Raw genomic sequence first — 26,653 nt, 5'->3', positions numbered from 1 at the left:
CTCGGGAGGCTGAGTCAAGAGGGTGGCAAATTCAAGGCCAGCTGCAGCAATTTAGGCCCTATGCAACTTATTGCCCCTGGGTTAAATCCCTAGTACAATCAATCAATCAGTCAATCAATCTTGATAGGTTTCCCGGGCTGATTCCAAATTTGGGATCCTCCTGCCTCAGCTTCTCCTGTTTCTGGTATTACAGGCATGTGCCACTACACCCAGCTGTTTTGCTGTTTATGGTATGAAGTTCCACTAAGATTTAACAATGGGGATTCCTTTTTATTTTCTCACGGTTAGAATCCATTTTATTTCTTCAAACAGAAAATATTTAATTCTAAAAAATTCTCAGCCATGAACTTTTTGAATATTGCTTCTGCTCTAACTTTTTATATATTCTCCATAAACTCTAACTAGGCTTTCCCATCTTATCTCCCAGATTTCAACTTCTCTGTCATCTAAGAGCTTCTTCAGTATTTATTGTTCATTCCATTTAGCGAGCTACTTTATTTCAGTGACAGTGTCTCACTATTGTGAATTTCCATTTGGTTCTTTTCCGGGGCAACCTTACAATTCTATTTTCACACATTTAACTCTTTTCTCAATCTGTTTCTGTTACATGCAGGTTTTCCTTGGGGAGTCTTTAACTGGATCCAGTTATTCTTTCTCAGGGTGGGTTTGAAAATGAGATATAAGCTGCTTTTCAGAGAGCATTTTATTATGTGCTCCAGGTTATCCACAGAAATTTAAAAATCTGCCTTTACCTGGTGTTACAGTTTGGAACTGGAATGTCCCTCAAGGTTCAAGAGTTGAGGATTTAGTCCGTAGCCACTGGTACTATTAGGAGGTGGTGGAAACTTTAGAAGATGGGGCATTTTTGTAAGAGGTGGGTCACTGAGGAAGTGACCTGGAAGTGTATACCTTGTCCCTAGCCCTTTCCTCTTGCTTTTTCTGCTTCCTGGCTGTCATGAGCTGAGTAGCCTCTTTCCCATCATACTCTACCTCACTTCAGGTACAAAGCAATGGAGTCAACTGACCATGATCTGTAACCTCTGAATCCATGAGCCAAACCAAATCTTTCCCTCTGTAAGTTGTTTTTCTCAGGGATTTTGTCACAGTGATGAAAAGCTGATTAACATACTATGGGCTTTCTACTTTCTATTGCTAGAGCATGTTTATGTTAATGATGATTTTGGCTTAGGATCCACTTGTCACATTAGTAGTATAAGGATTAACTTCACATTTTTTTCTTATGTGGTAGGGCTACACAGCCATTTCCTCCTTATAAAACTTGAATTTTGTCATGTATCTGCTCTCATCCGGGTACCCTTTAAGTCCTTACTTAAAGGAAGGACTGATCCAACCTGAGGGAGAGCCTATGGAGAATCCCTAGGATCTCTTGGTCATGAACCATTCCCAGTAGTTGAGATTCCTTCACATGACTTTTCTTTGCCAGGCTTCATTAGTGTATGTGATATTCCTCCCTGTCCAACAGTTGTCTTACTGGACAATTGAAGGGGAATGATTAGACACTGCATTTGATAGGTGAACAGTGCAATAGAGCTCTAGAACCAGCTTGCTGACATGTTGTTCACGCTACAGGAGAGCCAGCATTGGGATGAAAGCAACTGGGTCAGATGAAGTCATCTGTAGGAAGCTTTCCTTATAAACTGGTAGCTCAGAACAACCCCAGGAACCCAGTTCTTAGGAGGCTATTTGCTCCAGTCTCCATACTGGAGGCTAGTGGACATCTTAGAGTTCATTAGCATCTACATTCATGAGTCACACTGCCCCAGGCATGAAATCATTTGAAGGTTGCTTATCACCAAGACTGGTGCAAAAAGAAACTGGAAGCTGGTCACACTGGCGCACGCCTGTGATCCTGGTGGCGTGGGAGTCTGAGGTGGGAGGATCCCAAGTTCAAAGCCAGCCTCAGCAAAAATGAGGCACTAAGCAACTCAGTGAGACTCTGTCTCTAGATAAAATACAAAATAGGGCTGGGGATGTGACTTGCCCCTGCATTCAATCCCCAGTATCAAAAAAAAAAAAAAAAGGAAAAGAAACTGAAGGGAAAGAACTGCATCTTCTTCCTTCCATTTCTACCTCAAATTTCTACCTTACAAGCGCTGCCTAGGTTGGTAATGATAAAAACAAAAAACAAAACAAAACAAAAAAAACCCCTGCTTACTGTGTCAGTAAAACAGGACTCTATTGATTTTGGTACTGAGGCTGAATACAAGGGCATATATGTGCCATAGACAGAGAGATGTAGGGAGAAAATTTGAGTTAAAACATAAAACACATGCATAAAACATGCAGGGGAGCAGTAAAGAACAGGGTGCAGCTGAAGGCAGGGAACAGGAACTGGATCCTGTTATATACCAACTGGAACCATAAGGCAGGGTGAGGAGGAGCCTGATGTTTCTGGAAGCTGGATGTGGAACAGCCTTAGGGCGTTAGGGAATGCCTTATTCAGGACTGCCTGGTCAGGCTGTATTAAGGAACTGTTGGAGTGGTTTGAAGTGCCCACTCTCTCCTGAGGAAGATTCTCCCCAGGAGACAAGTTTTGAATGTTGAGTACATTTTTCTTCTCTGGCTGAAGCTTTCAATATTGATCAGCAAAGCTCTGCTGAGAGAAATGGCTGCTGGGGAAGGATCTGACTTGGCAAACTTCACAGGGCTGTGCTCTGAAGGGGAAGGGAGCCGAAAAAGGACAGCAGGGGCTGAAAAGGAAAACAAAAAGGGAAGAGGGACTGAAGAACCACGGGAAGGCCAAAAGCTCTTTTCACAATCACCTACTTGAAAGTCCGGGCAGGAGGAGGCCCATAAATCCTTGATTCTCTCTCTTGTCCTTGCCATTTCTGTGACAGTTCTTGATTCTTTCACCTCTTTAGTGGCACATAAAAAAGGGCTCAGGGTGTGGGTGTGGATTGCCTAGATTCCAACCCTGGCTTTCTCACCACCCGCACGAGTGGCTCTGGAAAGACTCGTTAGCCTATTAGAGGCCCTCTTTTCTTAATTGTAAGTCTGGAATAATAATTGTGCAGACCGAGAAGGTTCCTGCGAGGACCAAATGAGATTTTTCCATAAAGCATTCAGCACCAGCACGGTGCTGGCACATGGTCAGAGGTCAATAAATGTTAGCTATCATTTTCCTCATTAGACATAAAATGCCTTTCTCCTCCTCATGAGATTTTTGCCTTAAGTCATCTACCTCTCAGAGAGTCTGGTTCTTACCCATCTGAATCACCACTGAAGTGTCAAAAATAAGTCAATTTCAGGCTTTAGGCTCTAACCATGCTTACAGTCTTTCACAGTGCTAGCTGGGTGGGAACTTTTATTTGCCATTTGGATGGTATGGACAGGGTCTTATAAGAGGGAGGAACTGGGGAATTAATGGGTTCCAAATATTTGCATATAAAAGGCAGCCTCCATCTGCTGATACCCCTCAGTAATACCATGTGATGGGAACAGGAGGAGGAATCCTCTTTGCATTCTGAGCAGGCCTGAGATTTAAGAGGTGGAAGGCTCCCCCCACAGCTTTGGAACGTTGGCCCTGATCTATGGTGACTGGGTGGTGGAGAGTGGGGGCTGCCTTGGAGGTGGCCTTTGTTGTGCTTGGAAAGTGGCAAATAGACTTGGTAGGAGGGACACATCTAGGTTCACCAATGGGAGCCAGGGCCATACCCTGGCAACCAAGCTCTGAAGCAGTTGAAGGCGGTGAAGCTGCTCACACCAGCTTCTGTCCCCAGCCTAGGGTACAGGGACTCTACCCTGAAACACTGGAACAAGGATAGGCTGGAGACAGCTCCCCACCCCTGAGGGAAGGGGGGACAGGCTTTGTCCACCTCTCTGCATCTTGGCACTGTCTCCCTGGCTTTTTTAGATGGTGAGTGTATTTTAGTTCAAATTCCAAACAGTAATATTTCAACACAAAGGAACATAACACACCATTGCCTCCTCAGTTCCTCCTGGCAAGCTCTTTGAAATGCCCTGATGTGGCCACACTGCTAAGTGGCCACATAGCTCTGCTCCACCAGCCACACAAACAGCACTGGGGATAGAAAACTGGGCCTGTCTGTGCTGTGCAGAGGCTGCTGCAGCCAGGATCTCCGGCTGACTTCCAAATTCCCACGGATCTGAATATGCTAAACAGTGCACAAGAAACAAAAATGCAGATTTTATCTAGTCTTCAAACACCAGATCAAACACTCAACGAATTTGTTCTGAAAACCTGTAAATGACATAGTAGGGGGCAGGGTGGGGGGGAGGAACGCTTCCTTTTTGCATTTGAGGCATGGTTATTGAATACCATATGGTGCTGCTAAGAAATTAGTTCAGCTAACTCATGGAAAGATTAAAAAAAAAAAAGGACCTTTGTGTCTTTGCCAAAATAAATTTTATTTTATCAGAGTAAGAAAAACTAGCATTTAATACCTATATTAAACTAGCATTTAATGCCTGTTATCAGCATTGGTGGGTGTTTTACCATTAACCTTCCATGGATTAACCCCTTCCTTCTCAAGACTCACAACTAACCAGAGCGTGGCAGTGAAGGAGGATAGTGGAAGCAAGATCTGGCCCCTGAGAAGACTTCTTTCATTGGAGGGAATGGGATTATGGTGCACTGGTACTTGCAGACTGAATACTTCATTAAAAGATCCTGGTAGGGCGGGGGGGGGGGTGCAGCTCAGTGGTAGCGTGTGTGCTCAGCATGTGCAAGGTCCTGGGTTCAATCCCCAACGTACATGTGTGTGCGCACACATGCACACACCCTGAGTATATATCAGGAGAATAAAAGGTTGCTAGGTCCAAGACATAAAAACTAAGTTTGCTGCAAACAGGTTTAAGGAAATAAAGGATGGGCAAAGTTTTGCTTGGGCATTTGGAACATGAATCTATACCATGATTTCATGTTTGGTTAACTGTTCTCAGGCTTCAATTTCTCTTGACTTTGTCCACACCCTCTCCCTTTGGTAATATTAACAATTTATTCCTTTCTGACAAAATATTAAGCTTCTTTTTTGAGTGTTTACATACTTGCTTCCATTCTGACGATTTCCCTCAGGAGACCCCACCAACTAAATCTCTGGGACTAAACCTCTGTTTAGTCCCGACAGAGGGGATAGTCAATTGTAGATTGTTTTGCCTTAGGAAACCCCTTCCAGGTCTTTCTCTGAGTACCTTCTCCAAATCTTGTAGAATCTTTAGGTCTCAAAAGAGAATCTTACTGGAATTATGGGAAACCAGAGTCCTGCATAGCCAACCCCCATGACCTCCAACAACCCTACTCTCGAACGCACTATGATGTGTTTCCTGTGAACAGTTTATTTCATGACCCCACAGAAGAGTCAAAAGAGCTGCCAGCTCTGCTACACTTCAGGGCAAACTCCAATAAAAAGAAAAGAAAGACAAAAACCCACTGCACTCATATTCTGGCTCATCTACAAAGCTGCCTTTAAATTTTTTAGTTTCTTTGTCAAGACAGTTCAAAAGGAGCAAAAGGGCTTAACAAGATGCACTAGGGTCAAGAGGATCACAGAGCCATTTGTCCCCATCCCTGCCTGAGAGGAGGGTGTGAGGCGAGAGCTGGGCAAACACCTCTTTATGCCATCAGTCTTTTCTCTCACAAGCCTTCGGGTGAGGGTGGTGGTGGTGGTGGTGCTATTTTAAATACCTTATTGGGAAGGGTGTCATTAGGGAAATACAAAAAGAAAAACCCTGCACACAATATAAACAAATGCCCAACAATCAAGAAACTCCAGATTCCTGTCTGTCAGCGGTAGACATGTGCCTTGCCTCTTTCTGTTTCCTTTCTAGACAAAACTGGGAAAACCTGGTAAAACTCAAAGTACAACAGGCCCACGCAAAACCTCAAATGCAAAAACATTTTGTTCAAAACCTCAAATGCAGAAACATTTTGCTGTTCTTCCTTGCTTTGTTCCCTTCCCTCCAGCCCTGGGGACTGTATCTTTCCTTTCTCATCTTGTATCAAACAATAGGCTGGCATCCTTTGGTCAGCCCCCCAAGCTTGGACCCAGCCACTCCACTGCCCCATGATTCCAAGGGCAAACCTGGGGTCCTGGGCTGTATTTACAGCAAAATGAACTCCCAGCCAAAGAAGGGCTGGTAGAGGCTTTGCAATTACAGTTGACCTTTTATCATCTCAGAAACTGACTTGGGCTAAAACCCATTAGGGTGAATTCCACTCATATTTCCATTTTGTGAGGCAAGATTAGAACAGCTCCCAGCTGGGAGGGCACCCAGCTTTTGGGATTGAGTGCTGTGTCCTTGGAACTCCCAAGGAGACATGCTCAGCCTGGGGCATGAATGTGATGTCCTCCAGCCAAATTACACTCAGATATGTGCAAAGATGCCACACGCATGAAAGAGAACACCATTTGACACGATTCCTGAGTTTGAAACAAATTAAGTTGCTTTGATGTCCCAATACGTCTAAAGTTACTAAGGAGCACACAGGGGTGGGGGATGGTCCTCATGCTGATTTTCACCATCAGATTGTACAGAACGTTTCCTGATTATGGGCCATAATGAACAAATTATACAAATTTCATATCGTTTCCATAGACTTTCTTTCTTAAAAAAATTTTCATTCATTAATCTTGTGAATGCATAAAGCTTGGCATGATATGGCTGGGACTGACCCCACAGCCTGTCTGCTGACACTCTACCTCATGTCAGCCCAGTGAGCCACAATGACCGCTGGCTTCCTTGAATGTGCCATGCTTGCCCTCCCCAACTCCACCCAACCCCTACACTGCCTGCTCATGCTTCTTTAATTCTTCAGGTTTAAGTTTAGACATCCCTTGGGCTATAATAAGCTCCTCTCTTGAATCATCATAAGGTGACTTTCTGAGCTTCTGTAACCCCCTCTAGACTTCAAACTCCAAGAGGACAGAGATGAAGTCTATTTATTTCACAGATTCTTTCCCAGTGTCTAGCAGGCCTTGGATCATAGAACAAGTCCTTAGCATTATTTCCCAAACGAATGAATCCAAATGGGAGTTATTTGTCAAAGAAGAAAACCTCAACCCCTATGTCCTGTCTCAAGAGCTCAAAAATTATCCATACTTTTCCTGATCTTTAGCCTGAGGGTCTCTCTCTTACCAGTGATCTGGCCTTCAACTTTTCCTTTCACTCATTCATCTTATTGATAGAGGATTCTTTGTCAGGTTAGGATTTGCTGTCTTCCCTGAAAGGCAAACTGAAGAATATTTTTTATTTCTGTCCTGTTTGTTCAGAGAAAAGGCCGGCAAACTCTGCGTCTGTAGGCAGCAGTTCTCTCTGACCCCAGGAGCCTGCTCTGACCTGGCACGCATGCTGCCCATAGGTAACCATTCCTTGGCAGGCAGATTGGTTGCCATGGAGAGAGACGGGCTGGCAGGCAAGACCAGGCCAGCTTAGAGAAATTTTAAAAAGTGTCAAGCATCTTTTAACTCATAACCGGCAGCTGGCCTTGCAAAGCTTTATAAAAATAATCATAGTAGAGAAAATCGACATGAGAATGTTGCTAGCAAGTAGGACACATAACACAGAATAAAAAGTTGGAGGGAGAAAAATACATTCAAATTCAAACAAAAGAATCTTTAATTAAAAGTAACAGTAATTCTTCTACACCTGAGCAAAATTATACCAAATAATTCTGGGAGGAGACAGATTGTTTAGTTTCACATTTTTCCTGAAAAATTTTTTTTTTGTGTGAAACATGAAACGTATGATAAAAAAAAATGAAAAAACAAAACACTTCTATGTGGGCTTGGTGGCACTTGTCTATAATCCCAGTGGCTCGGGAGGCTGAGGCAGGAGGATCACGAGTTCAAAGCCTTAGCAAAAGCAAGACACTAAGCAACTCAGTGAGACCTTGTCTCTAAATAAAATATAAAATAGAGCTGGGGATGTGGCTCAGTGGTTGAGTGCCCCTGCGTTCAATCCCTGCTACCCAAAACAAAAACAAAAACAAACAAACAAACAAAAAACACTTCTTTTAGTGCTACTGTAGATCAGGCACTTCACTTTTATATCTATCTACAAGGCTGGCACAGTTGGAGCTCCACTTCACACTAGAGGAACCAGAGGCACAGAGGAGTTAAGAAATTTTCTCAAGGTCATCAAGTCTAGAAGAAAGAGCCAAAACCTGAACTTGAGAAGTCCAATGGCAGATTCCATGCTCCTAACCACTAGACTACACTGCCTTTCATATTTTACTATATAACATTTGCAGTTGAAAAGTAACAGGAATTATGTACATGCTATCTAGGCTAAAGGAACAGAATGTTGCCGGTAAATATCTTGGTGGTCCAGTGAGTGGCCCCTATTCAAGCACATATCCCCTAAGTCCTTACCTTTCCTCCCAAGTTAATTAGTATCCTAAGTTCTGGGTTAATTCCCCCATCCAAGTACTAAGCAGGCCTGACCTTGCTCAGTTTCTGAGATTGGATGAAAATGCATGTACTCAGGATGGTATGGCTACAATTTGGGTTAATTCTCTTGTTTTTTGTTATGGTTTTAATATCTATATCTCTAAATGATATATCAGTAGTTTTTGCTTCATGTAAATGGAATTATATTCCCATCATCTCTGTTTTGTTTACTCAACTCAACATCACATGTTTGAGATTCTTCCTAGTTAAGGAGTATAGAGCTTTGGTTTATTCCTATTTGGGGATGTACAGTATTCTGTTTTTATTTTACCCATCCTATGACTGGACATGCAAATTACTCCTGGTTTTGGTAATTAAAAATGATTCTCTGGGCATCATTTTGCATGACTGATGATGTCACAATTGCTCCAGGGAAGTGGGTTCTCAAATTTTAGCAGCATCAGGTTCACCTGGATGGTTGGCTAACACAAAAATTGTTGGTCCTACCAGTGGAATTTTGATTTGACTGTTGTGGAGCAGGGCTTGAATGTTTGCCTTTCTAATTAGTTCTCAGGTGTTGCTGGTGCCACACCTGAGGACTCTAACTTTAGATCCACCACTGCAAAAACAGACCCAGGGGTGCATGCTCCACTTTACCAGGTATGCCAAGGTAAATGACTTCATTAGAGCTATTTCTCAAAATAGAAAGTGCTGTGTCCTTGGAACTCCCATTGACAGCTGTTCCACCTCTTTGCTAACTCTTACAATTAGATGATCAATCAGACTTCAAAGTGTTGTCAATCTGGTGAGAAAACACTTCTCAATGTGTTTTTATACTTCTCTGATTATTAAGGTCGAATATTTTGCTGTATATTCATTGGTCACTGTTCCTCTTCTGTGCAATGTCTGGCTGGTTCCTGATCATTTTTCTGATTTTTTTTGTGTGTGTTCTCTTTATTGCTCGATGAGAGCCCTTTATATAAAATGGATAACAGTCCCTCTTCAGTTAGCTATATAAGTTTCAAATACCTTCTCCCAGTTCATGAATTGTCATTTTACTCTCTTTATCTTCTGGAGAATTAAATTTTGTAATTTTGACATAAACTTATCAATCTTCTTAAAACAACTGTGCTTTCTACATTTTGTTTACGAAACCCTTCCCTATCGCAAGGACCTAAGATTATCTCCTATGCTGTTTTCTAAAAATTGTATTTATTTTGGCCTTTCACATTCAAGTCTTACTTTACCTGGATTTGATTTTGGTTTATTTTATGAGATAAGAACCAATTTTTATTATTTCCACTGCCTTAATTACTTTGGCTTTATCTTAGTATCTAGTAGGGAAAGAACTATAGAGCCCTAAAGAAATGTTACAAACATTCGTGGCATCTTGTCCTTCAACACAGTACTTAGAATCAGCTTGTTAAGTTCAATGAAAATACCACAGAAGGCTGGGGATACAGGTCAGTTGGTAGAGTGCTTGCCTTGAATGCACAAGGCCCTGGGTTCAGTCCCCAGCATCACAAAAACAACAACAAAAAACAACTCCATGGATATTTTGGTTATAATTGCACTGATTATATAGTTTAATTTAGAATAAAGTTATGTTTATAATGTTCTTATTAAAGAATATGTATATGTTCATAATTACATCTTCTATTTTAATTGCTGCTGCATCTGAGTTATTACTCTTTTGTATTCCTAATACTGTTTATTTGTCCCCCCACTTTTTGATTAATCTTTCAGAAAATTTATCTACTTTATTAATTTTTATTGCTTTTTAATTGCTTTTTTGGCATTGTGATAAAACATACATAAAATAAAATTTAGCATATTGACCATTTTAAAGTTTATATTTAAAGTGCACATTTCGGTGGCATTAAGTTCACTCATCATTGTGTAACTATTACCACCCTCTGTCTCCAAGTGTTCTTTCTTCTTTCCTAGCTGAAACTCATTACCCATCAGGCTCCAACTCCCCATTCTTCCCTCCCTACAACCACTGGCAAGCATCATCTCTATTTTCCATCCCTACAGAGTTGATTACTGTAGGTCAAATTCATGTAAGTGGAATCATACAATACTGGTTCTTTTGTGATTACCTTACTTCACTTATGTGAGTGTGAAGTGGCATCTCACTGTGGTTTTGACTTGTATTAGCCTAATATGTTGTTTCAAAGGATGAAATTTTGGCTTTATAATTTATTTTTATTATACATTTATTCTCTCACTGGTCTTAATTTTTTCCTTCCATTATTTTCCTGATATTTATACTTCTTACATTAGGTGCTGTTATTGAATTAAGGACCACAGACTTAACATTTTAAATTAACACAGATGTTGACTCATGGCCCGCACAAAGGAAAAGTACACATAGTCTGCAGGTAGACGGCTCCATCCTTTGGCTCTGTCCACAGAAGTTATAAGAATTCCTTTGTACATGTTTATGTGGAAAATATAGGAAGAACTCACCAAATAACATAAGTCAGCCCTCAAAGTCTTACTCCAAGAAACAACTTTCTCTGTGATTAAGGGCCTCTTCCTGTGGTCAGGGACCCCATGACACCAGGGGAGCTTGGATAAAGTTCCCTCAGGATGTGGAAAGAAGGGAGTCACTTAAAGGCAGGTCAGCGATGAGTAGTCTTCCATCTGTGCTTAGCTCATTAAATTAGAAAAAAAGAAGGCTTGGGGCTGGGGTTGTGGCTCAGTGGTAGAGTGCTCGCCTAGCATGGGTGAGGCCTTGGGTTAGATCCTCAGAACCACATATAAATAAAAGGTACTGTGTGCAACTACAACTAAAATAAATGAATAAATTTAAAAAAAAAAGAAAAAAAGAAGGTTCAAAATTCAATCTTTAAATTGTTGTTATGTAGTACTATTATTCAGGTGCAAGTAATTTCCAATTTTCAGTATGACTTCCTCTCTTGATTAATCAGTTGTTCAGAAGCTTGGCTTTTATTCCATGTGGGTTTCTCTTCTTCTACTAGTTTAGGAGTTGGATGTTCTAGTACTTTAGTTGTTTCCTTAGCTATTTAAACTTGTTTTCTCAAAGTGTAAAGTTAAGTATCTTTCACCTCTTCACAAATAGAAGAACCATAGCATCCCAAAGTTGATTACTATTCCTCTTTGTTAATTTATTTACTATTTTGTTCACTAAATGTGTCTGATTTTTAACTCCACACATCAGACATTCTTATTATTTTATACAGTAAATATATATTTAAATACATCTGTACATTTACTAACTTTTTAGCTTAATAATCTCTCTTCTCAGGTCTCCCACCTTGGATGATTTCCTTTTTTCATGTGAGTATGTCCTTTAGAATTTTCTTCAGAGGAGGCTGGTTGGCAGTAAAATTTCTCAGTTTTTGTGTGACCTGAAAATTTTCTTACTTCATCCTCTTTATTGATAGTTTTATTACATATGAAAAACTTTCAGGATGACAGTTTTTTTTTTTTTTTTAGCCAATTGAAGATACAATTCTATTGTCTTTTAGCTCCTATTGTTGCTTTTGAAAAGTTGTCCATCAGTCTAAATGACAGCTCTGTGTATCTGTCTTTCCAGCTGCTTTGAATATCTTAGGTGAAGTCAAGTTTTTTAGTTTCACTAAGAAGTATCTATTTACAATTTTCTTCTTCTTTTTTTTTCTTCTGGCTGAGATTTATTGGGATTTTTGAATCTTAGGGTTAGCACTGGGAACTTTTCCTTCAGACTTTCTATAGTATTTCCATTTGGAAATTTATCTAGAGCATCTTACATCATCCTCCTAATCTCTTAGTCTCATTTCACATTTTCTCTTCTCTTTGTCCCACTGAGCCATATTTTGGGTTATTATTCAGATGCATTTTCTAGTTCACCAACATTCTCTTTAACTATCTCTAATCTCTAATCTGTTTAATTCACTGAATTATTGATTCCTATTTTTATATTTTCATCTCTAGAAGTTTAATTTCTTTATTTAAAAAATGTGCTTTGTTGTTTTGTAGTCTCTTATCCTTGTTCATATTTTTTATGCCTTTTAAAAGATTTCTGAGTCATGTTAAAAAATTTATATTTTTGATAAACCCAGTAAGGAAATATTTACAGGTCCAATTCTACTGTTTCTGTTGTTATTGTTGGCTTTTCATCATGTTGACTTGTTTCTTTGTGTTCCAGTTAAAGCTGCCTTTCTCCAGGGGTGAGTTCTATTTATTTGTGAGAGCCTTCTAGGGTTAAGGTATTAACATTGTCACTATACTTCAAAGAAAAATCTACTTTAATCTTTTTCTCCCTTCTCAATGTTTCTCAAAAACAAAACAAACAAGCAAACAACAACAACAACAAAAACCAAACAATTATCCAGTGGATGAAAATCCATACTGGAAAGGATCTGTTACCACCCACATCAGCAGGATCTAATACTGGAAGATATAAAGTAAGAATGTGAAAAAGATATGCTGTTAAAATTTCTCAACAAATTAAATTCTTTGCCACTTGTATCTTGGGTCAACTTAAGGAGGACTTTCACTTGGCCAAGAAAGTACCTCTATAGGTGTGTTCAGTTCTGAATCATCCACGTCAGCCTCTATTATAAATCATGCATGATGAAACTGCATGTTGCTGTTTGTTTCAGTCATGTCATGCAAGACTGTGTAGGGAACAACCCCATGGTCATAGAAAGGCACAAACCTGTGAGGGTCATCTGGATCACAGTTAGGAAGAAACTGAGTGATTGCTTCTGCCACTTCTTCATTTGATAAAACATCCCACAGTCCATCAGTGGCCAAGATCAGCACATCATCTGCTCCATGCTCATATTTAGAGAGATCGTAGACTCTTACCTAAAAAGAACAGGAGCATGCCTTTTATGGTCTGTAACAAACTGACTTCTTATTCCTCTTCCCTTTTCCTATCTAGCTTAGTGGTTTCCAGGTATGCATTGTAAATTACTTGATTATACAGAAGCTTTGTGGCCGAGGGTATATTCCTTTGAAGATTTGCCATACAAACATATAGGCCCAATACACAACTGTGAAAGAGCCTAAGAGGTGGGCTTAATAATTAGATTAATTAGATGAAAATGTAATGCCTGAGGTGGAGTTAGAATGATGACCAAGTAGGCATGGTGTGAGCCAGAAGATCAGTAAGGACCTTGCTTCCTGCTCTTCCTTTGCATATTCACTTAGCAAACATTTATTAAGGGCCCACCCTGGGGCTGGGGATATAGCTCAGTTGGTAGAGTGCTTGCCTCACATGCACAAAGCTCTGGGTCCTATTCTTTTAGGACTAAAGGGACATACTTCATCTAAGGCACTCATGCAAAATCCTTGCCTTACTTGTTCTGAGGTCCAAGGGACCAGATTCCTCTATGTAAGAATGGGGCTCACACTACATTCAGATTTAATGAGTTCCAATCTATGCTAAGTGACAAAGGAATCCGCTCAGTCCAAATCTTCAAAGTGTGCCTTTGTCTGGAGAAACTTTAAGTCTTTCCTTACCTCCAGCACCTTGAATGACTTGGATATTTCAACATTTACCTAAGCTCTTCAAAACGAATAGAGCAGCCCTGGCAAAACTAAAAAGAATAAAAATCAAGCCTTATTTGAGTTAGGTGACAACTCCATGTTCACTCTATTTGGGCAGGGTTGGGGATGTGTAGGGAGGAGTGGGGAGGAGTTTGGGGTTTTATTGCTATTCCTGCCTAATTTGGTAGAATCAGCCCCTGCCTGTACCACTTCATCAACTGACGACTAAAATAGTCAATTTAGGCTGGGTGCCGTGGTGCATGCCTGTAATCCCAACAACTCTGGAGGCTGAGGCAGGAGGATCCAAAGTTCTAGGCCAGTCTCAGCAACTCAGTGAGACCCTGTCTCAAAATAAAAAAGTAAAAAGGGTTGGGGATGCAGCTTAGTGGAAAAATGCCCATGACTTCAATCCCAGTACAAAAAAAAAAAAAAAAAAGCAGGTCAATATAATCAATCTCCTTTACCCTCTCACTTCTCTGTCATATTTTCTAAAAGTGAGACTGAATAAAAGCTATAGTTCAGGGGATGAGGGAGAAAATAGAGGGTGGTGGAGCCTTGTTAACTTCCCATGTGTCCATCACATAGTCAGCATTTTGTCACCTCATATCTAGAGACAAAAGAATTCTAAGAAGCTTACCAGCTGTTTGAATGCAAGTCTTTGACAGCCAAGCCTCCTATGTTTTTGTAAGGTTTGCCTGGTACAGTGATACCCAGTGGGGTGCTGGTCCTTTGGGTTAGCATTCTATCCCCAGCTGCAGAAAACAACAAAATGCCTACCCCTGAACCTTGGTAAATGAGCTCAAATGAAAAGCAGTTACCAGGTGCCAGGCCTCTGTGGCCTGCATATTAGATGGTAACAATTAGCTAATAGCCCAGAATATCAACCACACCCAGGGGAATATTGCACTGGCTTCTAACATCATCTCCTCAAAAGGCATGCTCACTCAAGGTTATAGAAACTTAAGCTTCTAGCAGACTGGAAAGTCCCTAAATGCCAGAATTTTATCCTCTAATTTTCACCCCTTTTGCTTTATCTCTGCGGTTGCCCAGTGTGTGAGAGCAGGGTTTCTCAAATGTTATTGCACACAGCAATGACGGGGGATCTTGTTAACATGCAGACTCTACTTCAGGTCTGGGCAGGGGCTTGAGAGTCTCTTGTTCTCCCAGGTGATACCAAAGGTGCAGGTCCATGGACCACACTGTGAGGAACAAGGTCATAGAGAAGCCCTCTGGGTCAGGTTTGTCAACAAGGAAATCAAGGGCCCTGCAAGCTCTGTAACACCACACACACTGTTCCCTAGAGTAGAAAGGACAGCAAATGTCATTGTGTTGTCACTTCCAGTATGCAATAACTTTGCATACTAGACACTGCTAGCTTCATATCTACAACAAATTTCTATGATAATTTGAGCTCCGATGAAAAGAACACATAAAGTAATGAAAGATGAGGATGTCAGACAGCCCAATCTTTTGCTTGCAATTAAACAGAAGATTCCAATTAATGTCCAGCTCCTTCTAACAGAGATGTTTCCAAATCTAAAGATGTTCACTGGATTTCAGAATCTTTCCAGTGAAGAGGGTTCCAAAACCTTTTTGAAATGCTTCCTGCTGACTCAACAACTTTGACAGGTTGAGTTTTCAAGCTAAAGTTGTCTTGCCTAACACACCCATGAAAATCTGGCCAAAAGAACAGGGTGAGTTCATACATACAAACAGGCTACAAAATGCTACTCTTCAATTCCATCAGTAAATGGAACCCTTCCCTACTTCTATTCACATTTCCACTCACAGCTCACTAATGCAGTTTCATTAGCTAACATGAAAGTCCCTTTCAATACCATTCTCCACGTAATTTTTATGTCAATAATAAAAAGCTAGTAGCAACCCTATTCCCCTAGGCACCCCTCAATTAACATCCTTTTAGGTTTTTACTGCTACCCTTTGTTTCCTGCCCTTTAGCCAATTTCCAAAGGACTTTGCCAACTTTCCACTTACAACTCGGGTCTTATACATTAACCTACGATGCAGAACATTTTGTGAAAATGCTTTCAGAAAAATTGGATTGCCATGCAAGTCACCCTGCTGCATGCTCATCCTCCCCAGAATCGAGGGCTTCAAAGGATTCCAGAGGCCTCTGGAGTTCTGACTTTCCCTCCCTGAAGCTATTGTTGGCTTTCCTCAATTGAACCACACTCACCTCCCCAAAGTTCCCCGGCTCAATTTCTGAAATAGCTTCTCAATGTTCTTGGAAGCCTCACATCAAACTAATGGGCTCTGAGGCTCCCTGGGTCTTAGACATCTGGAAGAGAGTCTCAGCAGTCTCAAGGGAGAGAGGTGCCTACAGAACTACCTTTGTCTGAAGGGGGCTGGAGAACATGGTCAGGGCTTCCAATGGTTCCTTCCCTGGTTCCCATCTGGATGGGAGCCAAAGACCATGGAACTCCCTGGGTCTTGTGGCTTCTTAGAGCAACATAAAGATATTCCTTGACTTATGACGGGGTTATGTCCTGAAAGTCCCATTGTTAAATTAAAAATATTGTAAGTTGCATCTAATACAACTAAATTACTGAACATTATAGCTCAGAACACAGTATAGTGTAGAATACTGGCAGATGCCCCTTAGGACTGTGCACTGTGGCTTGATGCTGCGACCCAGCATTGCGGGGCAGAATCACACTACATATTGATAACCTGGGAAAAGATCAAAATTCAAAATATGGTTTCTACTGAAAATGTATCGCTTTTATACCATTTTTTGATTTATAAAATGGAAAAAATTGTAAGATGAGGACCATGTGTAATCTGAGCAACTAAGATGGGGTCTGTTTGATCCCTCTAGCTTCATTATTTGTCTAGAGAGCATCTGTTATGTGCCAAGCACTGGGAAAAATAGTGAACAAAAGTGACAAAGTTTCTCAAGTTCTAATCTTAGTAGATAAGGTGACACAAATCACAATAGCAAAGAATGACAGGTGCTCTGAAGCAATAAGGCAAGGTAAGGAGAGCAACAGAGTGAGTTTAGAAGATGTGGTCATGGGGTGGGGCGCTCTCAATGATGCTACCATTTTGAACAAGTGAGGTGATTTCTGATGGGTCCCTTCCTGCATCTTCTGTTCCTGTTACTCCTCTTGATTAAAGAGTATGTAGATAGAGTGTGAAACTATTGGTAAACAAGTGGGGCTGAAAGGAATGGATACTACCCTTTATTGTGACAGAAATCCTAGGGAAGACCAAAGAACAGCCATTGTTCTCTCCCCTAATCCTTTGCAAACACAGTATAGTACTTCAAGTCTCCTAATGCAGTATTTACCTATATGTATACATCTGGGTTCACCTGTCTGTCTCCTCTCCAAGATTAGTTATTCTGAAATTTTCATGTATTTAAGAATCATATTGAGTGCTATTTAACCAATCCACGGGCTCCATCTTTATAAATTCTAATCATTTAGATCTGGGCTGGGGTCCAGGTGTCAAAACAAATAAAAATCCCAAATAATACCTATGAAAGTGGTGGGGGTATCTCATCTTGAAAATCACCGTAATAAGCAATTAACTTCTCTAGGGCATGGTCTGCCTTGTCCTATTTGTTTCTGTGCCTAGAACAGAGCCTAATGCTTGGTAACAACTCAGTAATCAAAAGAAGCATTTCCCTTGCAGGACATTTACCCCTGTCTAGTAAATAATGAACACCAAGGGAGGTGGTCATCTTATCTTCCACCCAAGATTCAGCTTCTAGAAACCAGAGATTCCATTAGGCATTTTTTTTCCTGTGGGCCTGGAAGTATCTTTTACAGTGTTGGCCACAATAGCACTTCAGGAAATACTTGCTGAGACAAAGAATAAATAGGAGCAGAAAAAAAAAAAATTAAACCATGAGATCCATTCAGAAAATCATGGTGACCCAACAGTTTTTGCTGGATAACTCCGCGATACTCCTCAAGAATCATCAAAAAGGACTGTGCTGACATGTAACAGGAGTACCACTTTCCTTTTGCTGCCCTTTCCTCGGTAAAGCTACCAACAAACAAATAAACAAGGAAAAAAAAAGTCAAGGTCAAGGAGCAGGAATGAGTCTGGGAGCACAAAAGACCCTTGGCTAATGTGCCCTGAATGAGTCAAGTGTAGTTTTCTCACTGGGCTCTCGGCTTCTCAGCACTTAGAGATGTCCTAATGTCATCACTGGCTCCTATTTTAGCAGAAGCTGGTGACAAGCTACTCTTTAATCCAGTCCCTCCCTTAGCCCTCAGCTGCAGGCTGCTGTTTCAGCATTTGTCTGATATGCACCCCTGTCTTTGTCCTATTACTGATGATATTTTGGTGGCATGTTAAGAGAGCTCATAGGACTGTAAGCTGATGCGGGTGTCTTGAAGCCACATTTTAAAAAAAGAATCCATCCATTCTTCCATTTGCCAAATCTCTGCTACTTCTCTGGGATGCCCTTGCAGCTTTTACCTCTTTATGAGCTCAGCAGATTCTTCAAGCCTATTTTCCCTTTTAAGCATTCCATGTAGGATGCAGAGCTCCTGGGGTTCAGGGTTGGCTTTGTGGAAGAGAAAGAGCAAGAAAAAAGACCTTGCTTCAGGTCTCTGTGTCTAGCCAGCTCTGTGACTTCAGACAAGTCACATGAGAAAATTGAGAGCTAAAGAAAATAAGTGGCTTGTCCGAAGTCACAAAATTTTCTCATCTTAGAAATCATTTTTTTTTAAATTGAAAAAAAAAAACAAGGAAAATGAATAATGTAACATCCCCTCTAACTTCCTCACAAAGCTATTATGAAGGCCAGAGAAGATCACACAGAAGGGAACTGCAAATCCTAATGTATTACTTGTTATTCTTTGTGATCTCATAGCAATAACTCCGAGTATAACCTAGTTGGTGGAAGGAAAGGAATAAGACTGGGCTCAGGCAAACTGGGGTTCAATTCCAAAAAATCTCATTTAGAATAACAGTGGTTAGGGCTCTCAACAGTGTACCTGGCAGAAAAGCCAAAGGTGATTTATAAGGTAAAGGCTGCCAGTAGGTGGTAGGAGATAAAGAGTATGAAGTCTTGTCCTCTCTACTCCAAGGGACAACCAAAAGCTCAGCCCACAGAAGTTCAAATATATCACTTATACCAGAAGAAAAAACTCTAACATATTTCCTCACCGTTTGATAAACTAGGCAGATTGTTTCAGGATTCTGGCAGGTCACCAAGGTTGGACCCATGTTCTCTGTAGTGCTTCTTTGTATATTATATGAGGTCATGAAACTAACACTGAATCTGGTGGCAGAATTCAGTTCGAGACCTACCTCTGTCTCCTTTAATAGTCAGGTAAACCAACTTTGTTCATTCACAATTTCAAAGCGTCGGGACCACCTGGCTAGGTGGACCGAATGACGAGGAGTACCAAATCCTCAGAGGGAGATTGCTGGGGTGAGGAGTTGGACATCATATGCCTTCCTTGGGAGGGAACTGTATCTGGAGACGTGAGACAGATGCATGTCAAGCTTTTCCTACTTTGGTTTAGTTATAGAACTGGATTTCTTCTGGGCAGTGGTGAGGGATGAGGCTTGACCTCCCAAATCTCCTTTTGTGAAATGAAAGGTTAGGATTAGGTGGCCACTGGACAAGCGTGTGGCTCTAACATTCTCCGACTCTGTCATCATAGAATGAGTTAGACCTTGGTGTGACTGGCCCCATGACTTCAGAGCATTGGCTGCAAATGAATCAAGTAGCATTTAAATATTACAAATATGCTGGCTGCTCACACTACCCAGAAAGACTTAGTTGTTTTGGCTGCGGGTATAATTTTATACTAGAAATATACCACAGATATTCTTGAGGTTTTTTTTTTTTTTTTCTTTTTGGTGTCTACAGACAAAATAAACATTTGACTTTGGATTGTGGGTACAATCTAATAGTTCAAAAAGTTTCTAAATGAGCTAAAATATTAGGCAGCGGAGAAGACAGCCTGAAGTTATATCAGATGCTTGGCTATATAACACAAGGCTTCCATTTTCTCCACATGAAGCCTGGTAATTCATGACTTCATAAGGCAAGCTATAGGAAGGAACTAGGCTTACCTGCTGGGATGTTCCCAGATACGAGCCTTCCCCTGGGTTTCTGCTGGCTTGCTCACCTCCAAGTGAAAGGCTCACTGAACACTTTAGTAAACAAGCAGGCTTGAATCTAGCTCAATAATCATTTGAAGAGCAAGCCCATTGGAATGAGTTCAGTGAAATGCTCATTTATGGTGATAAGGGTCAGAAGAAATCCCAGCCTGTGAGTGCAGTGTGGATGAATTGAGTTATCATAGTCCTTCAGGAGGGAGGAGAGGCACAGAGTGACCACAGAGCCCCTTACCTGCAATGCTTTTGACTTGTGCTTGGTAACAGTGCCTGTACCTTTTGAATATCTAAAATTTCCTGGTTGAAACCAGGCATGCTGGTGCATATCTGTAATTCTAGAGACTCAGGAGGCTGAGGCAGGAGAATTACAAGTTTAAGGCCAGTCTCAGCAATTTAGCAAGGTCTTAAGCAACTTAGTGAGACTCTTTTTCAAAATATAAAAGGGCTAGGGATGTGGCTAAGTGGTAAAGCACCCCTGGGTTCAATCTCTAGTACCAAAAAAAAAAAAAAAAAAAAAAAGTCATGGTTGGGGCATAGGTACTATGGTCACCTACGGTATGACTGCTATTCTTGATTCCCCCTGGCTACTGCTTCCGGTGACTTGGCCTGAAAGAATCACCTCTGTTACTACTTCACAAGGCTCTTTTTACCATGGTGGGTTTTCAGAGATTTTAGGTCAACAACCAGCTAGGCATGTTGCCTGAGAAGAGAAGGTGCCACCAAACTGGTAAACTGTGGCACACTTGTTGTACAGCAGGTTGAGCCTTCTGATTGCAGTTATTCTGGCAGCAAGAAGTCAGGTCACAGCAGACTTATGTTGGATCAGAGATGAGTGGTTTGCCTCCCTAGCCTTCCAGCCTGGCCACATGTGTTGTAAGAATAAATCACAGTTCAGGACTAGAGTATGGAGGACTCTCAAGCTCATTTTAGGATTATGAAACAAGTTCCTGAAGCACAGTACAAAATGGCATAGCACAGCATTTCTCAGAGCAATCTTTGGGTCACCAGCTTCAGTATTATCTAAAAATGTGGAAATTCCCAGGGCTTGCCCCAGACCTATTGATTCAGATTTTCAGGAAGTGGATTCCAGGGATTTGCATTTTTTTAAAACTAACTTCTCTAACTATTCTTACATGCATTAATGAAATAATAATGCAAAAAAGGTACTGCATGTTTTACTGAAATTTCCAAATGAAATTATTATTTTTTTTGGTAATGGGTCAGAGGCTAACAATCTCTAATGACAGCAAAAATTTGACACAAACTTCCAGGTTGGCTCTTATTGTGAGGTCATAAATAAGTTGCTAAACAAGTTTTTTTTTTTTTTTTTTTTTTTAGTGTGTTTTAAGAGTAAATAAAATAAACCTCAAATTTTGGTTTTATTAAAAAAGCTGGTTGGCAAACCTCAAGTCATTGGCTAAACAACTCCGTAAATGACACGCAGATGCATACAAGTGATTTTTTTTACTGTTGAGCTTGACAGAGAAAGAAACCAGCAGCACAAATCATGAAGTTTCTTACAGGTAAGGTTAGAGTGTACCAGAATCATAGAGAGTAGTTTCTGTACAGTCTTTAAAAACAAAAAAACAAACAAACAAAAAAAACATTTTATCTTTACATGGTGCTGAAGATCAAACCTAGTGCCTTACGCATGCTAGGCAAGTGCTCTACCTCTGAGCTACAACCCCAGCCCTTCTGTATACCCTTAACATGTGATCAATACCTGACATTCAAAATAATGGTGATGGTGGGAAGGGGGACACTTGGCCCCCACAGTCACATCACCCCAGCTGAGGACTCAGAAGTATGAGATATTGCAGATATACAGGACTAATGAGGAAATTAAGAAAACTGTTAAATCTGACTGTTATATGAAACCAAAGTGTCCTTAAAACTTCTTATTTTCCCTTTGCACAGGGGGATCCATTCTTTGTGGTGATGGATGAAGTTTATATAATTCTTGGGATTGGATTCTCTTTAAGAAAAATAACACAAAAGTAATTATGAATACAAATTTACATACTAACATGAATGCTTATTATGAATGAGAAAAGAAACCACAATAAATTGCTGGAAACTTGGATTCTAATCTTCCTTTCCTCAGACAAATGTTTAGAAAAATGTTTTCTGATTGTGACCTTGCTTCTCCTCTCTATCTAGAACATTCTACATTTTCCAGCAATAAGCAGGACTTGTAGGACCTGATCTGACCTACAGTCTCCAATACTTAAATTTAATTCGCATTTTCATAAATCTGCCCTTACATATCAAATTGGATTTCCTTTCTTAATTATCTAAACAGGTAACTTATTGATTTGTAGTTTGTACTAAAAAGTAGATGATTAGGTTATTACTTTAATTCTCAAGACTTGAGGGCACTTCTACAGGAAGGCTCTCATAGGAAGTCTCCCAAAAAACTGCCATCAGTTCCTCCCCTCCTTTTGTACAAGCACGGTGCTCCTCACATCAAGAAGTGACTTCCACTGCCCTTCTCCTCAGATGTGGGCTGGCCTCAGTGATTTCCTTGACCACAGGATATGGCAGTGTGATGTTATGGATTTCAGAGGCTAGGTCTTAAGACTAATCTGGGACTCTTGAATCACTTGTTCTTGTGACTGTTTCTCTCAGAATCCAGCTGCCATGCTATGAGAAGTCCAAACCATGCAGTTTGGCTATGCATTGCTATCTCAGCTGATCTCTTAACTGCTAGCCAACATCAACTGCCACTCATCTGAGTGAGCCATCTTGGACTTCCAGCCACTGTCACATAGTGACATTTGTCACTGTCATATAGTGACACAGGCTGCTGCCCACCCTCCAGGAGCTCCCCCACCTACATGCTGTTACAAGCTAAGATACTCCCTTGCTTCCTTAGGGTCCAGTTCAAGCACCTCTGCAGTAATCAGCTTTATTACAGCTAATAGCCCTTCCAGCTAATCTTCCAAATTCAGTGACTCCCTAAGGCAAATTTTATTTCATACCAAACTCACTCTGACTTCCTTCTTTTTCTTGTCCTACTTATTCCTCTCTTCTTTAGATTATATAGCTCTCCCTCCCTTATCTAAACTCCTTTTGTCCCTTAGGACATAAGAAACAGGGTTTATGGCTAATTATTCTTTAGCAAATCTTACCTTCCAACTGGCCCTAAATTCTAATTCCGTGAGGACATGTTCTCCAGTGTTTTACTCATGATCCCTGTAGAAAGAGCCACTGAAATCTTGTGGTTTTGATGGAGTAGGAGATTATATTTATTATGCCAGGTTGTGTGCTAAGTACTTTATATATGCCATTTCATTTTTTCCCCTTGGTTTCCTTCATATAACAACCCTATTGTCCTCTTTTTTAACTAAAGAGGAAGTTGAGACTTAAGTAACTCTCTCAAAGTCACTTGGCTAGTAAACCGTAGAGACAGAGCTTTGAGCCAAGATTGAGTCCCAGGCTGAGTTTTTATCTACACTATCATACTGCAATCCCTAAGGTTATTCTGAGAGGTCTACAGAATCTCAAAAAATAAGTGTTTCCTCAGGTATCAGCCAAAGAGAATTACTGGCCAGGTGCAGTGTAATCCTGTAATACCAGCTACTTGTGAGGCTGAAGCAGGAAGATCACAAGTTTGAGGCTAGACTTAGCAACTTAGTGAGACCCTGTCTCAAAATAAAAATATAAAGGGCCAGAGATGTAGCTCAGTGGTAGAGCACCCCTGGGTTCACTCCCCAGTACCAAAAAACCTAAAACAAAACAAAACACATAGATAATGGCTGCTGCCCTTTTTGAAAACTTCAAGATGCTCAGTCACATATATACCCTTTTCACCTATTTATGTTTATGCACTGTATATATAATCATATTCTGCTTAAATTCCTACAGCACAGCCATATCATACACCCATACTGTTTCTTATGACCTGGCCAGACTATAGAAAGCACAAAATATATAAAACATGCTCTTTCCCCAAACCAGATTTTGGCTTGGGGTACACAAAGCCACCAAGAATCAGAAGTCTACACATGTTAAGATGTATACATAAGGCCTCAAATATTATTCATGTTTTCATGGGACACAGCATGAGTCCCAAACAAAAATAGTCATTCTCTTTCAACATCGAAGTGAACACTGGGAATCCCTAAGTGTGAAGCCTTCCAAAAGCTGGGAGGAAAGGAGAATATTATTTACTGGTTACCTGTGACCTCATGCCAGGCAGTTTCACCCATGTTCTTGTCAATATAGGCCTTTTTGCCCCCCCTCCCTATTCCCCAAGAGGAAAGGCAGGCGGAATTATGTGTGTCGGCCACTGGTGCCAGGGCTGGATCCTGTCTGTTCTTTTAGAGAAGGCTATTTCAGATAAAAAAAAAATATATATATATATATTATCTAGATAAAAAAAGTCCCAAGAATGAGCTAAATGAGTGAACTAGAGCCATTAAAAACAAAATAAAACAAACAAATGAACAAAAAATAGCTGATCGGAATCCTGAAAATTAAGAGGAGGGAAAAATGAAGCAGAGAGAAAAATCAGACTCCGTGGGGTTCTGTCTGGCAGGGACAAGAAGAAGAGGGAACTGCTGAGTGGGGGAAGGAGTTGGCTCCCAAACAGAAAAAGGCCCTGTTCTTCCAAGAGCCTCAACTGGGGCTAAAGCAACAGCACTGTCTTGGAGTGGAGGCTGGAAAGAAGGGTGAAATTAAGAAGAATCCTGGCTGTACACAGGGCCTGTCACAGGCCACAAACGGGTGTGGAGCAGAGAACATCTGGAAGTTGAAGCTGCAGGCTGGTGCCAAGCTGCCTGAGTCATAGGACATATTGTGTGTGTTGGATGGAGGTGGGAGAATTGTTTGAAAAGAGAGGAACATGGAGGGCCTGGGCTCTGGGGCCTATGAGTGAACACATGCTTTTCTTCTCCACTTGAATTCTTTTTAGGATGGCACAAAAGTTTCAGTGAGCTTCATCAGCAAGAAGATGGCGACCTGGCTGGGGAGGTTTTCTTTCTGCTAGGGCAGGGGGTGCAGCCTGTGCTGCCACACACAGAAAATTCAGTGCTGTCAACAGAGTGAGAAGGCTCCTACCCTGCACTTGGAGCCACAGCCAGCAGCAGGCCTCAGCTCCCTTGGCGGGGCCTCTTATGGAATTCAGGGCTTGGCCAGAAATCCTTGCCTTCTACCCCGGAAGGTTTGAGGGAGACTCAGCAAACCTGGCGGCTGCTCTTCAGGTTTGGCAAACTGGAGATTTTTCCAGCGCCTTGTGTTCAGAGAAACCGAAAATGTGTTTGGCTAGAAACCCTTCTCTAATTTTTAAACCCCTGTGCATTTTTTACATAAATTTGACCCACATGTTTTTGATTTATTTATATTTAACTCATCAAATCAAATTAAGAGCTACAGTGATGAATGGGAACAATGCTAATTTCCAAGAAGATTTTTGAGCCCCTTTTCTTAGAACTAAATCACATTTCCTCACCCTCACTCCCCCCACCCCCCCAAACCGTTAAAACTACCAGACTGAGCTAGGTTTGAAATTTAGAACCAAATGTGAAATAAAGATCCATGCTTGGCAAAGACAAAACTTAGCACGGGAATGTTCTTAGGAAGTACAGTTGGAAAGTGGGGGCGGAGGGGGGGGCAGAAATGAATACAGAGAGGAGTCAGTCTTCATGAGATATTTAAACATGTTAACCTGGCTTTCTGGGTGCCCAGCAAAAGTGCCCCAGCCATTTCTCTTGGGTATGATCTTATCACTCTTCCTCAGGGCAAAGAGTATTTTAGCCCCAACGTTTGGGGATGGGGGTAAGGAGTGGTCCCTAAACCTATCTTCCTTTTTCTGTTCTCTTTCATAGTAGCCAACCAAAGCTGTTCCTCTTCCCCCTTCTAATGGCACCCTTCCCCACTTTCCTGGCTCTGGCTAAGCCCTCTCCATCTGGAAGTATTTAAAATGTACAGCAATTTTAATCTCGTGTAAGAGAATCTTAGGATATACAGTACGTATCCATTAAGCTAAATTATAGGTACTCAATCTTATTTTGCACAATTCTTCTGGCCTAGGTTTGCATACACACACACACACACAGTCACTACTGCCTTTCCCAGTCACCTCTTCTAGTCTATTACTTCAGTCCAAGGCCAATAGTATTTCTTTGAGAAAGTCTGTCCTCCAAGGTGTCAAGAAAAAGCTGCTCTCTTAGGTTCAAGACAAAGGTACCCTCTATAGAGCCCTCTGAGCAAGTACCTTGTGGGTCACTAGGACCGTGGCCATAGAAATTTCCTTGAACTTGGCTCTCTCTCCTATAACCCTTGATCTCATTAGATAGACCTAGGTTCAAGTACTACTTAATAACTGCTATTAAGTGCTACTTAATAACTGTGCAACCTTGGGGGAGTTATTTTATTTCCTTGAGTTCTAATTTCCCAATCTATAAAATGAGTAGAAGAGCTCACAGGGCTATTATGAGGATTAAATGAGATACTGTCAAACCTTAGTATGTTGGGTGGGGAGCAGGGAGGGGTTCAAAGGGTAAAAAGGGTCAGTTAAACAGGAAGAATACATTTTAGGGAATCTGCTACACAGCACTGGTGACTATAGGTATTATAGGTTTTAAAATTGCTAAAAGAGTAGATTTTCAAAGAGTAGACCTTTTCCTGGAATCAACAGTAGCACAGTGATTAAGAGGTCTAACAGCATA

At 41.0% G+C, this 26,653-nt stretch overlaps 1 protein-coding gene across 3 annotated transcripts in view; it reads right to left on the bottom strand.

The window, feature by feature from the left end:
- Positions 1 to 26,653, bottom strand: part of Ppm1h (protein phosphatase, Mg2+/Mn2+ dependent 1H) — a 266,367-nt gene that overhangs the window by 16,394 nt on the left and 223,320 nt on the right. For 2 of the 3 annotated variants that reach the window (XM_071609704.1, XM_027925783.2), the window contains exon 9: positions 13,039 to 13,190. The exons of the other annotated variant lie outside the window; for it this stretch is intronic. In XM_071609704.1, the coding sequence (XP_071465805.1) occupies positions 13,039 to 13,190 (152 nt within the window). The remainder of the gene's footprint in view (positions 1 to 13,038; positions 13,191 to 26,653) is intronic. 3 annotated transcript variants of the gene reach the window in all.

This window comes from Marmota flaviventris, chromosome 3 (assembly GCF_047511675.1).
Source record: "Marmota flaviventris isolate mMarFla1 chromosome 3, mMarFla1.hap1, whole genome shotgun sequence".
Classification (NCBI taxonomy): Eukaryota; Metazoa; Chordata; class Mammalia; order Rodentia; family Sciuridae; genus Marmota; species Marmota flaviventris.
Note: the sequence above shows the minus strand (reverse complement) of the source record. Positions and strands in the feature narration are given on the sequence as shown.